At 54.1% G+C, this 15210-nt stretch overlaps 2 protein-coding genes across 6 annotated transcripts; one reads left to right on the top strand and one right to left on the bottom strand.

The window, feature by feature from the left end:
• Positions 1-1959: 1959 nt before the first annotated feature.
• Positions 1960-3794, top strand: Inka1 (inka box actin regulator 1). The gene is made up of 2 exons (XM_028887030.2): positions 1960-2326; positions 2948-3794. The coding sequence occupies exons 1-2, from the start codon at positions 2276-2278 to the stop codon at positions 3746-3748; spliced, it is 852 nt and encodes a 283-aa protein (XP_028742863.1). The 5' UTR covers positions 1960-2275; the 3' UTR covers positions 3749-3794.
• A 143-nt stretch (positions 3795-3937) lies between these two features.
• Positions 3938-12339, bottom strand: Uba7 (ubiquitin like modifier activating enzyme 7). Of its 5 annotated transcripts, none has more exons than XM_028887029.2 (24): positions 12145-12337; positions 11904-12072; positions 11685-11819; positions 11484-11590; positions 11091-11181; positions 10852-10987; positions 10662-10759; positions 10422-10568; positions 9788-9958; positions 9488-9595; positions 9270-9350; positions 9035-9190; positions 8794-8959; positions 8510-8715; positions 8356-8420; positions 8100-8274; positions 7954-8043; positions 7578-7749; positions 7077-7159; positions 6697-6789; positions 6410-6601; positions 4806-4898; positions 4632-4732; positions 3938-4177 (listed from the first exon to the last, which is right to left on the bottom strand). In XM_028887029.2, the coding sequence occupies exons 2-24, from the start codon at positions 12048-12050 to the stop codon at positions 4015-4017; spliced, it is 2976 nt and encodes a 991-aa protein (XP_028742862.1). In that variant the 5' UTR covers positions 12051-12072; positions 12145-12337; the 3' UTR covers positions 3938-4014. The 5 variants fall into 5 exon arrangements, with proteins under 5 accessions (XP_028742862.1, XP_028742859.1, XP_028742861.1 ...); XM_028887026.2 differs by having other exon boundaries at positions 12157-12337; XM_028887028.2 differs by having other exon boundaries at positions 7954-8028; positions 12157-12337.
• Positions 12340-15210: the final 2871 nt, after the last annotated feature.

Raw genomic sequence — 15210 nt, 5'->3', positions numbered from 1 at the left:
GGGCCCCTTCACAGATGAGGGCCCCTCCATTTGTTACATAGCCCTTTAAAAACCAAAACAAAATTCAAAAATAAGAAAGACTTCCCCAAGTATTTAGCAGCAACTGCTATAGCCGACCATAGCTTCACATTCCCCTTTTCAGTTCTCAGATTATCCCGTTTTTACATAGAGAGTTCAGGCCTGCTCGAGCCTGGCCCACGTGCCTACAGCAGACTATGTGGCTGTGACGTCTGTCAGCTTCGGTATACTCTTCCGTTTTTGTGACCGTCAAGACCAGCAAAACAAGATTTGATGGGGAAAGGAACAAGAAGATTCTACTGGATGTTTTTAATGGCAGTTTCATCCAGCCAGCTGTTCAGACTGGAACTTGGAATCCATGCCTCATGTTTTGCTTTTCCTGACTGCATCTATATATCAATCAGGCTAGATTTCAGCTCCAAAACATACTTTATAACAGCAGTTCTCAACATGTGGGGCATGACCCTGTTGGGGGACCCATGTCAGATATTTACATTACAATTCATAACAGTAGCAAAATTACAGTTATGGCCAGGTGTGGTGACACACACCTTTAAATCCCAGCACTGGAGAAGCAGAGGCAGGCAGATCCCTGAGTTCGGGGCCAACCTGGTCTTCATAGTGAGTTCTAGGACAGCCAGGGCTATACAGGGAAACCTTGTCTTGAAAAACAAAACGAAACAAAAATTACAGTTATGAAGTAGCAACAAAATAATTTTATGGTTGGGAGTCACCACAACATGAGGAACTGTATGTATTAAAGGGTCACAGCATTAGCAAGGTTAAGAACCACTGCTCTAAAATGACGCTTCTGTTTACTCTCTGGGCCCAGAACTAGGCTTCCATACACATACCCTTGCCTGGGATAAGGGGTAGAACCTCGGCTCTGATTACAGAGTCATTCTCCTGAAACAACTGTATCTCACAGGAACCAGCACTGGTCATTCCCTGAAAAAAGTTCCATGCTCCTCATGGCACCAAAAATAAAACCCAGAGTTTCCCATAAGGCTGCTGAAAGCTTGGTTTTGATGACTCCTTCCCACCCATCACACACATCTGTGTCTTCCTTAGTTCGGTCTACCTAGCTCCTGTTCCTTGATGTCCTTTATATTGGCAGACCCTTTCGTCTAAAATGCCCCTCCCCAGTGGACTTAAATGAATTGAATCCAGTTGCATAACGATGTCAGCCACATCTGTTGTTGCTGTTTTCGAGACAGGGTTTCTCTGGGTAACAATGCTGGCTGACCTGGAACTCACAGAGATCTGCCCGCCTATGCCTCTCGAGTGCTGAGATTAAAGGCCTGCGGCACCACCTCCCGGCTCAGCCACGTCTTTTAAAGACTCCCCTCTCTCAACTGAACTTATTGCCCTCATGCTCCTATATTTTCCGTCTGCTGATAGGTCCAGTCTGTCTCATTAGGCTCCACCTTTGATTATGGAATAGTCTTAGGGGAAAGGCTCTGAATATTCTGGCCAAAGAGCAGTTTTTCTTTTCCATTTCCGCACGAAACCCATTAGCTGATGGTGCTGGGAAGTGGAGCTGTAGACCATAGCCCCGCGATCCCCACTAGAGGGCGGTCCAGCCTACCTCGGCTCAGACCGGGCAAGAGGGATGCCGGAGGGGCTTAGCCGTGGCCCTTCCCTTACTGCCTGCCTTAAGGCTCTTCGCAGAGTAGTCACCGCACGGAATCCCAGTCCTATCATTATCAAGGATTGCCAAGGCCAGCCTTGACAGACCCCGAGTGGGCCACATCTGGTCAGATCAGACGATCGGGCGCAGTGCCCACACGTGGGCGTCGCTTCGGGGCCCCAGTACTAGAGACCGCTATTTCCCCAGGGAACAAATTGAAAAGCTGAGACCACTGGACGAACGCGCGGGGGCGGGAGGAGGTCGTGTCTGTCCTGCGTCACGCAGGGTCAGCTAAACCTTTGGAGACACCGGGGGGTCCTCAGCTGCCCTAGTGTCTCCCGAGGTGCTACAGCCCGGCTCCTTCAGCAGTGCGGGGCTGGAGGGCGGGGCTCAGAAGGGCAGGACATCTTCAGCCCGCCCCGCCTCCATTGGCTGGGGCGCGGGAGGCGGGGCGGGGCGCGGCTGCCAGATGTTGGGGCGGCAGCGGAGGGAGCTACCGAGAGCGAGGAGCCTGGAAGTAAGGCGAGGGTGAGGACGCCGCTGGCGGGCCGACCTGGCCCACTCCGCGCTGCTTCCGCGGGTGATCGAGCCGGACGAACTGGAGAGGGCTACAGCCCCAGCGCTAACATGCACAGCGCTCGGCTTGACAGCTTCCTGAGCCAGCTCCGCTGGGAACTGGTGAGGCTTTGGGGGTGGGTGTGGTTGTGAGGATGTGTGTGGGGTGCGTGGCTGCCGCCTGGCTGAAACAACAAGCGGGTACGGAGTGGGCTCCGGGTGCCCATCCGAGTCAGGATGGGGGGCAGGGCAGCGCGGTGCAGATGGCCCAGATGGCCCGCTTCGGGTTTCTGACGGTTGGGAGCTGTTCTGGGCATCAGGTAACAGGCGCCCAGCTGGCCCTGCCGGCGGCGGGGGACGATAGTCGGCAGAGAAGTTTCTTTGGGGGACTGGCAGGGAGCGCCAAGGGCCTAAAGAAGTGCTGTGCTACTGTGGACATCCCCTACCAGGGGCTGGCCTGTACCTCCTTCCTCTACCCTGCCTGCCTGCCTGCCCTGGTGGCGCGTGCTGACTTGCCCGGCCCTGCGTGCTGCAGCCTGCAGGACAGCCACCAGCTCGGGCGGATGGGAGCCACATGAGCCTCGAGTGCCAGTGCCTCCATATGGGCCCTGTGCTTACAGTTCCGCCTTGCTGCCCAGAGGCTTTTCCAAGTCCTTGGGAACCCTCCGTTCAGGGCTGGCTTGGTCAGACACTAAGGGGCGATAAGACATCCCTCTCTGACTTCTGCTCTCTCTTTCCCTTCAGTTGTGTGGTCGGGACACCGGCTCACCTCCAGTGCCTGGCCCATTGCAACCGAAACCCAAAACTGATCCAAGTGTACAGCCCAACCGCCACTTCAGGGCCTCAGATGCTCTGGAAGAGGACTCCGTCTGCTGTGTGGAAGAGGAGGAGGAAGAGGAAGCCTTGGGAGCTGAAGACAGGGGTGTACCCTTGGGATGTCCTAGGGAACATGCCCTAGACTGGGACTCTGGCTTTTCAGAGGTGTCAGGCAGTACATGGCGAGAGGAAGAGCTGTCTGTACCCCGGTGTCACGCACCCTCAGAACGGCCACCTCAGAGCCAGCGTTTCTCAGTCAGTGACCTCCCCCTGCGCAGCAGGGCAGCTGTAAGTGGCATAACACCCGCCCACCGTCCGAGGCCCAAGTCCACTCCAGACGCTTGCCTGGAACACTGGCAGGGATTGGAAGCAGAGGACTGGACGGCAGCCCTGCTGAACAGGGGCCGTAGTAGGCAGCCCCTGGTGCTAGGGGATAACTGTTTTGCTGATTTGGTTCACAACTGGATGGAGCTGCCTGAGGCAGCCAGTGAGGGGAGTGATGGAGGTGTACCCCGAGCCCGTGCCCGACCCCCTCAGTTCCTGCTTGGCCTCTCGGAGCAGCTTCGGCGTCGGCTGGCCAGGGCTCGCCGGGCAGCTATGGCAGGAAAGCGACTGTCATGCCCACCTCGTCCAGAACCTGACCTGCCTGCGGACATCTCACGATTTGCAGCCCTCATGAACTGTCGCAGCCGACAACCTATCATCTATAACGATGTCAGCTACCTCTGACCCTGCCCTCCAGTCAGGGACAATAAAGGCCTTTTTCTAGACTGTTGGTTCCGTACTCCTGAGGCTTCAGGAAGCATCCCCAACCCTGTGGAGCAAACCAAGACAGGCCAATCTAGAATCTTCCCTCTCCTTCCCAGGGTCCCTGTCTTGCCCATCTCACACGCCATCCATGTTCTGGAATCCATCTTCTCTACTTCCTTCAACAAGCTTTTATTGTTGGAGTATCTGGCGTGAGCTCGAGATGCAGGGGTTTTATATCGAGTTGGTTATGGCCGGGTGGTGGGGTGGTGGCTCCCTTGTCCCAGCTCATAATGCAGAGGTGGGAAGACAGTTTCATCCTCCTCACCCTCACAGCTCAGCTCCAACACCAGAACCCGCTGCCCAGGCTCAGGCTCCCAGCTGGTCACTTGCCGAACCAGTTCTGTGACCCTGGTATGGGAGGGGGTTTAGGGGAGATTTGGTAGGTGAGCTGAGGCAGACCGAGGGCAGCCTAGTGTGGCCTAGAGGGTGCTGGTGCGCCTCAGGAGCCCCGAGCAGGAGCAGGAGCGGCTCACGGCAGGAAACATCTGAAACTATTTTAGGAGCAGCTGGTGGGCAGGCAGGAGGCAGGAAGCTGTGGGTCCCTTGGGAGTAGGATGTGAAAGGGGGGCTGGGCAGTGTATGGGGAGCCAGGGGGGCTGGCCAAGCAGACAGCTACTGAAGTCCCCTTTCTCAGGCTCTTAGCCCCACCCCACCCCCCAGCCCATTTGTTGGCCCCATTTGGTGGAAGACTGCTTCAAGAAGGTGTGAGGGGCCTAGGATGGGGTGGAGAAAAAGCAGCTGTCACCCGTCCTCAACATCCAGGGACACGGTCGGGCCTGCCTGTGGTCAAGTCCTGGCTCACCTGAGGCCCAGGCGCTGAGTCTGCTTTTCAGATGACCACTGTGCAGAGTAGAGAACAGCCTGGCCATGCAGCAGCATCTTCACCTTTAGTCCGTGCTCTTTCTAAAATACATTCGTCAGACACTCATGGGGCCAGGCTGGGCTGGGCCTGGGGCAGAGAGGAGGCGGGGCATACCTGGATATGGGCCAGCAGTGATTCCAGGGTCCTCTCAGGCTGCCCAGTGGGCACCTTCAGGCGGCACCAACAGGTCCATTTCAGGTGATGGAACTACAGGATGGAGGTGAGGAGGAATTAGAGATTTCTCACACAAATCTGCAACCCCTGGCCCAGTTACTAGCAGCTTTTCCTAGAGGAGGAGCTGTTCCAGAGGCAGGAAGCCGGAGCCAAGAGGTGGGGGGTGGAAGGTGGGATCTGGGCCCAGAGTCTCAGCCCCCCTCCCCACCCAGGCTGGGGCCAGCACAGGAAATGGAGCTATGGGGCCCTGTACAGGGAAACAGACATCCATCACACAGGCCAGTTGGAGGCGGTGGGGTGGGGGGGAGCTGCTTCCTGAGGAAGCTGGAGCTGGGCTGCTGCAGTCTCCGATAAAACTGCTTGTTCCTCAAAGGGGAGGCTGGGAGCGGGAGGATGCAGCTCATTCTACTCTCCAGTCCTTACATACAGGGCTTTGGACTGCTCACGGGCATGTGAAAACCAAGGACACGGCCACAATGGAACCCTACTGACCCAGAGATCCTCACAGAGACAGTCTACAGAAGCTTTTATTCTTATCCCATCTTTTTCCCAGTTGAAGAGTCCTGGTGTCTATAGCTGAGGACAGATGTAGCAGACATCCAGAGTCCAGGACAAAGGGGTCCTGCCAACCCTCAGAAAACATACTGGGGTCGAGCTGAGACTAGGCTAGAGGCAAGATGGGGACTCGTACCCACCCCCATTCCATGGACAAAGGCAGTCTCTGTGCTGGTTAACAGTGGGGCACCTCACAAAAGCACTCTGTGTGCTTGCCCAGAGGGACCCTAGGCTAACTAGTGACCTCTGTCCTCTTCCCTGGCGAGGGCATTCCTTCTACCCCCTTTCCTGTCCCTCAGCCAGCTGTGGCAGAGCCTGGGCACACAGCTGGAGGCAGGACCATCCTGCCGCCGTAGGAACACCCACACAACAAAGCCAACAGCACCCACGTATGTTTCCACATGCACAGCCATGAATGTTCACATTGAGGAAGATCTTGCTCTCCCATCTGGCACACAGATGTGTAAACTTGGTCCCTCCATGTTCACACACCAGGGCTGCCCAGACCTTGATGGACCCCTATCTGTTAGCGTAAACATGCTCTCCTAGAGGGCTGAGACCCACACTCACGGTAGCAGGCCTGGTGCCCTTTAACTTGGCTTGAGGTGGACAGAACGAGGCTCCACAGAGGGAGGCTAGACTTCCCGGGGCTGAGTCTATGGCTGCCCCTCCCTACTCCCTCCCACCAGGATATTATTGAGAAGGAGGGGGCTGTGGGGGATGTCTGGCTCCACTAATGAGTTAAAGCTGCAGCTCCCCCAGACCCTGGGCTGCATGGGGGTTGGGGGGGGGATGGCTGATGGCTGTTTCCTGCTTCTGACAGCTCCCAGCCTGGCTTCATAGCAGGAAGGGAGCTGGGGGGAGTCTAGAGGATTCCCCCGTCGTCTGGGGCCTGGAGAGAGCCCACAGTTAGAGAGAGGACTCTGCTTGGATGGGTAAAGGGAGAACCCAGGTCTAATGGGCACGGGGGTAGGGTATCAGGGGCTCACCGACTGGAGGGCTGGGGCGGAAGGCACTGATCGGATGAAGTAGTTTTCAGCCAGGTGCAGATAGCTTTGACGGAAGGTACTAAGGGGCCGTGGCCCACTCACCACCTTATACAGCTCCAGGCCTAATAAGCCCGCCACAACTGCTGTACTGGTGGCAACAGCTGGGATAATCTGGCCCACGATTTGCTTGATCTGTCAAGAACAGGGCACTTAGTCAGGGCTCAAGGTTGTGAGGACTAAGATTTGGCTCTCACTTCCAGGCCTGAGCCCCAAAGGGGCGGAGCTACCTGAGCACGGCTGACCGGTAGGATCCCATAGTTCTGAGCTCGCAAGTTAGACGCTGCTACCACAAAGTCCTCGTGGAAGTTGTCGTCATCCTCCTGCAGGCCCAAGTCACAGCAGTGTTAGCGCTGAGGTGGCGTCCCTGTCACGGAGGTGTTGGCTCTGCGGTGGTGTCCCTCCCCATGGCCAACTGGATGCCACTGACTGGTCTTTGTACGGTTTTGTGAGTGGGTAGCTACCATCTTCTCCTTTACCACACGGTGCAGATGAGGTGCATGGGGCGGGGGCTGCTCCCATGGCCTTAAGGGAAGGAAACTGGGGTTCTCGACTACCCCATCTCCTTACCTTTCCCAGCCCAGTTCTTCACTCCCACTTGGGGTCCTACCTTCCCAAACAGCACAGGTTTCAGCGGAGGGCCCTTGCTCCAGTCTTCCAAGGATTCCTGCAGTTCCTTCAACTGCTCGGGGCCTGTCAGGGAGCAGGGGATGGGATCAGTCCTTAGCTCATTTCCTGTACTCTGGAGCCTGTGTCCCTCCGTGGTCTCTGCCTAACCTGCCATTCGCTGCCGCTTGACCAGATCAAGGACTCCCTCACTGATGGGCAATTGACTTCCTTACAGCCCCACTCTTTCCCCCTGTGATTACCTCGTGACTCTGTCCTCACCTGGGGACCACAGCTAGGCACTCTGCAGAACATTTTTTTTCTTTTCAATTCCAAAAGTCTCTCAAGAGACCTGGGATATGTTTTAGGCAGCAGAGAGAGGACCTACTGAGGGGCCACAGGATGGAGATAAACCAAGCAGCAAAGAGGCCCAGAGGGGGTTGACGAGATGGGGGGGGGCGCGGGCATGGCAAGCCTCAAACGACTGTTTAGACCAGAATCTCACCAAGCTCAGCAGGAGTTAAAGTGTCAGCAGAGATGAGGTTGGGGTGCGCAGAATCAGGCTCTGGCAGCAGCCTCAGCAGTTCCCTGAGTGCAGTCTGGTCTCGTGAGCCAGGCAGCCCATGCATTTGTGAATACAGGTTGGCAGCAGCCAGCACGTAGAGGAAATGCATGCCCTGGAGCCAGGCAGAGAGCAGGAGCGGATTCGTGGGCACGTGGGATGGGGTTCACTGCCCTTTTGTGGACATGTTCGAATGCCTGACTGTCCCAAGTGCAGACACCCACATTTGCTCAAGCGTGGCTCCCTGTCGGCATCTTAGCAGAAGGTAAAGGTGGCTACCTCTTCTCTAAGGGGACTCATGTCCAAGGACTGCACTCACTTGGTTGGGGTCAAATTGCAAGGGCTGTGGACACCTTTTGGATCCTGACCAGAACAGAGTTCCATCCTGAAGCACCTGAGGAAACAGAGGCTGCTGGGCTCAGTCTGGAGCCTGGAGCATCAGCTGCCCAGCCACTGACTCCTTACTTTATCACATGGGAGGTGTCTCAGCAGCTCTACAATGCCGTCACGGAAGCAGAGTTGCCAGTGGCCTAGAGCCCACACCACGCAGTCTTGCCAGGTCCGTGGGCGCATCTTCAGGACACCCATCACTTGCCGCAGTAAGGTTGTCCGATCCATGGCCAACACGGAAGTGCCTGTCCTGCAGAGGAAGGAGGACGTTTGAGGTTGAACTCTGTGCCTGGAGTCCGGGACGCCCAGCTACCTCTGTGGTCGGCCTTACTCTTGGTAGCAGTTGATGGTCTCTGCAGATTGTCTGAAGAGTCCCTCAAATTCATCCCGGGCCCACTGTGGGGGAGGGGAGGGTGTTAAGGTATTAGATGAAGAACACATCTGCTGTTTGAGGACCGGAGATGGGTAGGGTGGGATACACTTACCTGCAGGATGTGCTCCACTGTGCTGGGGAAATACCGCAAGGTGCACAGAGGATAGGAAGCACCCTCCGAAGCTGCAGCTGAGGTAGGACCTTTGTAGGCTTCGGTCACATTCGGCACAAACACTGAAGCACTCCCCCGGGTTCCCCGTGTGCCCGCCTCCAGCAGTGGTCGCAGGTAGTGGGTGCATCGGGCAGCAACATAGTGCCCTGGCCAAAGGGCATAGGGTCAGGGGTGAGACTGCCAGTGCCTTGGGCAAGGGGCTCGGCTCTAAGTTAGGCACTCACGGGCCTCGAAGCTGTCCAAAGCAGCAACAACACCATTCACCCTGGAGAAGAAGTCATCACCATAGATGTGCTCTGTGGTGGGATCCAGCGGGTAGGTACACGAGGTCACGTTTAGGTCTGGGTTTAGACGCTGGGCTGCTGTTACAGCCACCTCTGCCTTGGGCCTCTGGGAAGAGAGGAAATGGGTACATTAAGAGAAAGCAACCCAAGACTCAAGGATGTAAGAGGGACTGGCACTCACCCCAATGTCCTGAGGCCTGAAGAGGAACTGCCTGCTGAGGTTGGAGCGTTCTATGTGGTCCATGTCAGCCACAGTCACGCCTCCATTAGCCCCGACTCCCAGCCCCACTAGGGCAAAACCTTTGAGCATCTCACAGCCGATGGCACCAGCTCCCACCTGCCGGCAGGAACAGTCTTATCCAGGGCACTTGGCCTGAATTTCCCCAAGACATCCCCACCATCACCCCTCAGCTCACCAAGAGATAGTGTTGGCAGCTCAGTTTCTCCTGAAAACCGGTCCCAAACACAGCGATTTGCCCATCGTATCTGCAGTTTCTCTAGGGAACACAGACGATGGCCAGTGATGGCTGGTGTCTGTGCTGTGTGTCATTCACTGAGTTCTTTAATCAGGAGTGTTTCTCAGGTTTCTCCTCTAACCCTGATTTTGAACAAGGTTTTCACTACCAGTTCTCACCGGACGACAGTCCTCAGGATTGGGAAGGAGCGCCTCATCTTCTGGAAGACATTCAAGGGCATCGAAGTACAGCCACTGGTCCAGGGGCATGAACTTTCTGGAGATTGCCTGGGGGTGGACACTTCACTCTGGGGGCTTCTGCCAACTCCTAATTCCTGATCCCCTTAGATCCCATCTGAGCGCTGCACCTGGGTTGATAAACTGCTCCAGGGCTGCTGCTTGGTATGGGTGCACTCTGGCACATACTCGGACCTGCCCACTTTCCCAGTCCCTCCCTCTGCCCACCTGTGTCTACTCTACCTTCAGGACTTCCTGGGCAGCCACGCCCCCTAGAATGGCTGCCATGGGGCTTAAGGTACCGGCACTACTCAGGGCAATTCTCCGAAGTAGAGCCTCATCCAGCGATTCTTCTTTTGTCCCTTTTAGTGGCTCCAGGCCCTGGGCCAGGCCCACCACGGTCTCCGCATCAACCTGTGGGATGGCACTCAGGCATGGCATCTGTGGGCCTAGTAGTCCCAGTCTGAATTCTAACCTCCCACTCAAAGCCTTCAGGCAGGCACCCATCCACCCTATTCCACGGAAGCAGCAGACTCCTAAGTGGGAAAGCCTGGTATTTGCTAGGCTGGGAAGCACTACCAAAGGGTGTCCAGCACCAGCCAGAGATGCGGAAGGCATCACCCATCTGAGCACAACTTCCAACCTGCCTCTGATGGCTTAAGGATGGAGTAAGCAGGGTCTCCAGGTTGTAGGCCACGTACAGCTATGAACACAACCTCCAGTGCAAGAGAGTGGCATTCATGTCCCGTTCTTGAGTACAGAATCTGCCTGCCTCTAGGGTTCAGACTTGGATCTGTAAGTGGTCATTGAGGTGAGGTCTGAAAAGTGAGATCCAGGAAGGCAGAGGCTGTGCATTGTGCAGTGTGGGGCCACTCACGGGATCCCAGGGCTTGGGGAGCCGGCCGTGAAGTTGCTGGAACTTGTGCAGTGCATGGAAGGCCCGATGCAGGCAGTGTGCACGTTGTAGTTCCTGAGAATTCTGGGCCACCACCCGGGGCTGCAGCAGAGCTATGTCCAAGGACTTCTGTAGGGTTGTCGAGGTCGGAGTTGCTTAGCTCAGGACGAGGCCTGGAACACTATGCACCCCTTGATGTAACTCAGATGGACTTGCACTCACATGCCTCACAGTCTTGGGCATCTTGACTTCAGTGACAACCCCACCACGCAAGTAACGGGAGAAAGCTGTTGTGTCTCCAATCTCCAAGGACCCATCTTCTGGAAGAAATGCAGCCTAGTAAGTTAGGACCCCTAACTACAAGTAGTTTCCACATAGCGTTGAGCCAGGGGTTGGAGAAAGGTTGGCTTACCCTGCACACGGACAGGCTGGGGAGAGTAACCGTTCAGTTCAACCATGCCTTCAATGCCTGAGAAAGTCACCAAGTCCCCGTCATTGAAGGGATGTCTGGTGGTGTCTCCTCGCAGAGTGACAATGCCAGGCAACCCCTGGGTGAGAGATGGTTTGATTTCAGAGTGCCTATACCTGCCTTCCACGGGCCCTGGCACCTTTCTCTGGATATCAGGTAAGTCTCTACATCTCAGCACCCACCTGGGAGATGTCCTGGATGGCAGCGGTCACGGGTTCTACCTCTGTAGGGTCCTCAACAGTGAAGTCCTCACCAAAGTCACAGAACAACCGCCTAGGACGGTTGGCAGAAGTTACTGAGGAAGCCCATCAGTTGTGAATAATGGTGGGCACTCTAGGACAGGCCCAGAGGGGAAGGAATTCTGGGAAAAATGTGGATCTTAAGATTTGGGTGTACTAGAACAGATCTGGACACCGAGGTGGAGAAACAAGGCTGAGATTGTAGTCCAGAATTAAGAGGATCCTTGGCTAGGCTTGAGGCAGGGTGGAGAGTGATAAGGGCAAGCTTGGAGCTCGGCAAGCATTGGGGGCAATTGTTGGCAGTGATATGGTGGGGTATACAGGTAGTCTCCTCACCCGACAAGGCCCCGGGTTTCAGCCACCAGGAAGTGGACTCCATGCTCGTGGCAGAAGGTTCCCACCTTCAGCTGCTCCTCTAGTTCGGAGTCAGTCAGCACCACTACCTACATGGACACCAGAATCACTGGCCACCGTCTTTGCTGTTAAGGGCAGGAGGGAGGACCAGGCTGGCATGCAAACTGAGGCTGGGGTAAGTACCTGGAAAGCCAGCAGGAGGTCCTCAGTGATGTCACCTGTATGGACGGAGATCTGGACAGCTTCATTGAGCTGAGCCAAGAGTGCGTGAGAGGCCTCAGCTCTGCTCCTTCCCAAGCTCTCTTCTGAGAGGAAAAACTAAGGACAGAACAGTGTAGTTTGGTCAAAGAGATTCCCCTTTGGCCCTGCTCTGGGAGAGAGCATAGAGACGCCAAGACTCACCTGAGCAGCCAGGTCAGCCCAGCAGGTGGGATGGGGGTCATGCAGGGTGAGGCTGCCTACACCCATAAGCACCAGGTTCTTGGCCACCTCAGCTCCTAGGCCCCGCAGGCCTGATAGCAAGACATTGGCTCCCCGGATCCTCTGCATAGCAGGCAGCCCCAGTACATACCTGTGGTTAAGAAGTAGGAGGGCAGGCAGCTGGAGACCAAAGGTCTGGAGGCCACCCGACTCTGTATCCCACCTTGAGACTCACAGCTGCCTCGAGTACAGCTCCCCATCCATCCTCAGTCCTGGGGCCGGATAAGGTAATGCTCACAGCTGGCGTCAGGGTGAAGAGGAGGCAGCCCACAGCGGGGCTCAGAACCAGTGCAAACAGTAACCAAAGTGCAGCTTGGTACAGTTCCCTCCCTGGCTCCTCCCTAATTTCAGGAAAACAAAAGTGAAACTAGACTGTGAGTTGGCTCCAGTCCTCTGACAAATGGGGACAGATGCCAGCCCTCTACAGGCCAGTTGGGGTTTATCGCCTGGATAAGTCCCAGTATTACGAGAGGACAGTGAATCTCTGAGTCACATGCAGAGTGGGGAGCACAGGGCAGCTACAAAGAGAAGACATACCTCCTTCTGTTTTTTCAAACTTTTGTTATGAAATAATTGTAGACTCAGAATAAGTTGTGAAAATAGCAAAGGGAGTTACTGTGCACTGTTCCTGTTTTTCTATCAGCATATATTAATTATTCATAATAATATGCTTCATCATGGCACTTTCATACATGTGTATAATGTATTTGATCATGTTCATCCCACTAGCTTCTCTTGTCCCCCCCCCCCTTCAACTTTCATGTCTGTTTTTGCGACTTGGTGAGTTTCATAGGATTGCTTACAGGAGGGTGGGCGAGAGGTTATTTACAGAAGCCATCCATGGGCACCTTACCAGTGACTACAGAACTAAGGAAAATGTCTCCCCCTCCTGGAGGGGCAGGGCCTCATGAGTCCTTGCCCCTCCATGACAGAATGCTCACAGGCCCAAATGTTGTAGAGATCTTGTGCAGGTCACAGCTATTATGAGTTCAATAGTACAACAGCCACGTCATGGCTGGAAGACAGTGTTCTGCGAAGACTCCATCCTCCAGTTCTCACATTATTGCATCCTGTTTCCTATGATGCTTCCTGAGCCTTGAATGGGGCTGATATGGATGTCTCTTTTAGGGCTGAGCATTCAACAGTCAACTGCTCTCCACACTTTGACCAGGTATGAGTCTCTGCAGTTATCACTGCCCACTACAAAAAGAAGCTTCTCTGGGACTGGAGAGATGGCTCAGCCATTAAGAGCACTGGCTGCTCTTCCAGAGGTCCTGAGTTCAATTCCCAGCACCCACATGGTGGCTCACAGCCATCTCTAGAAGGATCTGATGCCCTCTGCTGGCATGCAGGCATATATACAGATAGAGCGCTCATATACATAAAATGAATAAATCTTTTAAAAATTTTAAAAAATTTTCAAGACAGGGTTTTTCTGTGTAGCTCTGGCTGTCCTGGAACTCACTCTGTAGACCAGGCTGGCCTCAAACTCAGAGATCTACCTGCCTCTGCCTCTGCCTCCTGAGTGCTAGGATTAAAGGCGTGTGCCACCACTGCCTGGCTAGCAAATAAATCTTAAAAAATAAAATAAAAAAGCTTCTCTAACAAAAGCTGACAGTAGCCCTGATCTATGGTCATAAACACAACCATTGGAAGGCAATGAGATGGGTGCATCATGTATATTTTGTTGTTCACCCTTGGGAGCCTGTGACATACCCATCCACCGGCTTTTGACCAGGTTTATAGTATCAGATATGAATTCCCTCCTGTGGAGTGATCCTCAATTTAGTAAGAAAGTAGTTAGCTACTGCCACAACAGATTTGCTATTGTTTATTTTCTTGTGATGCTGGGGGTTGACTTTTTGCTTTTACAACAGTCTCCCTGTGTAGCTCTGGCTTTGGTCTGGAACTTGCTATGCAGACCAGGCTGAACTCACAGCGATCTGCCTGGATGTTTCCTGAGTGCTGGGATTAAAGGTGTGAGCCACCACTCCCAGCCTTGATTTTTTTTAATGATTACAGAAAGCGCGTGGAGGTCAGAGGACCTGTGATGTCAGCTGGCTCCTTCTGCCACCTGGGTACTTGGGATTGAACTCAGGTCATCAGGCTTGGCAACAGGTGACTCACTGGGCCATCTCACTGGCCCTGTTGTTTTATTTTTTATGTGTATGAGTGTTTTGCCTGCATGTATGTGTACCACACGTATACTTGGTACCCGTGGAAGCCATAAAAAGGTGTAGGATTCCATGGAACTGGAGATGCAGATAGCTGTGAGCTGTGGGTGCTGGGAATTGAACCCCGGGTCCTCTGGAAGAGCAACAGGTGCTCTTAACCACTGAGCCATCTCTCCAGGCTCTATTTTTGTTTTTTTTTTTTTGTTTTTTTTTTTTTGGGGGGGGGCAGAGCTTTATATAGTCCAGGGCTGGCTTCAAATTTGTCATAGTCAAGAATGACCTTGTATTTCTGATCCTTCTGCCTTTACCTCTTCTAAGGGCTGGAACGACAGGCATGCACGCACCACCACACTCAGATTACATAATCTGATAATGCTGGGCAAGGTAATCATTCTACTGAGCTACACACCTGGCCTTATTATTATTATTTTTTTTGTTGTTGTTGTTTGCTTTTGTTTTGGGGATAGAATCTCATGTGATCCAGGTTGGCCTGGAACTCATTATGTAATAGACAATAACGTCCATCTCTAAAGTAATGTGAGTTCAAGTGTGCACCGTTACACACGGCTTGTTGCTGGAGCGTGAGCCCAGGGCTTGCCATCTGCTAGGCAAGCGTTCTGTACCACGCTCTCCCTGACCCCAACCAGCCTTTCTTTTGTTGTTGCTTTTTGTTTTTCGAGACAGGGTTTCTCTGTGTAGCCCTGGCTGTCCTGGAACTCACTCTGTAGACCAGGCTGACCTGGAACTCAGAGATCCACCTGCCTCTGCCTCCCAAGTGCTGGGATTAAAAGTGCGTGCCACCAAGCGGCCACCACTGCCCGGCTCTCTAAAACCCTTTTTATCATTTCAGACAGAAAACTGTCAGAGAAGCGGTAACTCCAGCTCCCATTCCTAGCCGCTGTTAAGAGTTGTCTCTGTCAGTTTACCTATTCTAGACACTTCCTGGAAGTGGAATCACCCAGTAGCTGTCTACCTCACTTTTCCATTTACGTATCTTGAGTTCTTAACCTATTCCCACCCCTGGGTGGTTGGTGCTAGTGTCCCACTGCACAGAT

Source organism: Peromyscus leucopus, chromosome 7, assembly GCF_004664715.2.
Source record: "Peromyscus leucopus breed LL Stock chromosome 7, UCI_PerLeu_2.1, whole genome shotgun sequence".
NCBI classification, from domain to species: domain Eukaryota; kingdom Metazoa; phylum Chordata; class Mammalia; order Rodentia; family Cricetidae; genus Peromyscus; species Peromyscus leucopus.
The sequence above is the reverse complement of the archived record's forward strand: the minus strand, read 5'-3'. Positions and strand labels throughout refer to the sequence as shown.

Excerpts from the sequence above, each read along its gene's own strand:
- Inka1 (XM_028887030.2), top strand. The coding sequence starts at position 2,276 with ATGCACAGCGCTCGGCTTGACAGCTTCCTGAGCCAGCTCCGCTGGGAA. Across the intron at positions 2,327-2,947 it reads GCCAGCTCCGCTGGGAACTG|TTGTGTGGTCGGGACACCGG; the intron begins GTGAGGCTTTGG and ends CTTTCCCTTCAG.
- Uba7 (XM_028887026.2), bottom strand. The coding sequence starts at position 12,185 with ATGGATGGGGAGCTGTACTCGAGGCAGCT. Across the intron at positions 4,733-4,805 it reads CACTGCTGGCCCATATCCAG|AAAGAGCACGGACTAAAGGT; the intron begins GTATGCCCCGCC and ends AATGTATTTTAG. Across the intron at positions 4,178-4,631 it reads ACTCAGCGCCTGGGCCTCAG|GGTCACAGAACTGGTTCGGC; the intron begins GTGAGCCAGGAC and ends CTCCCATACCAG.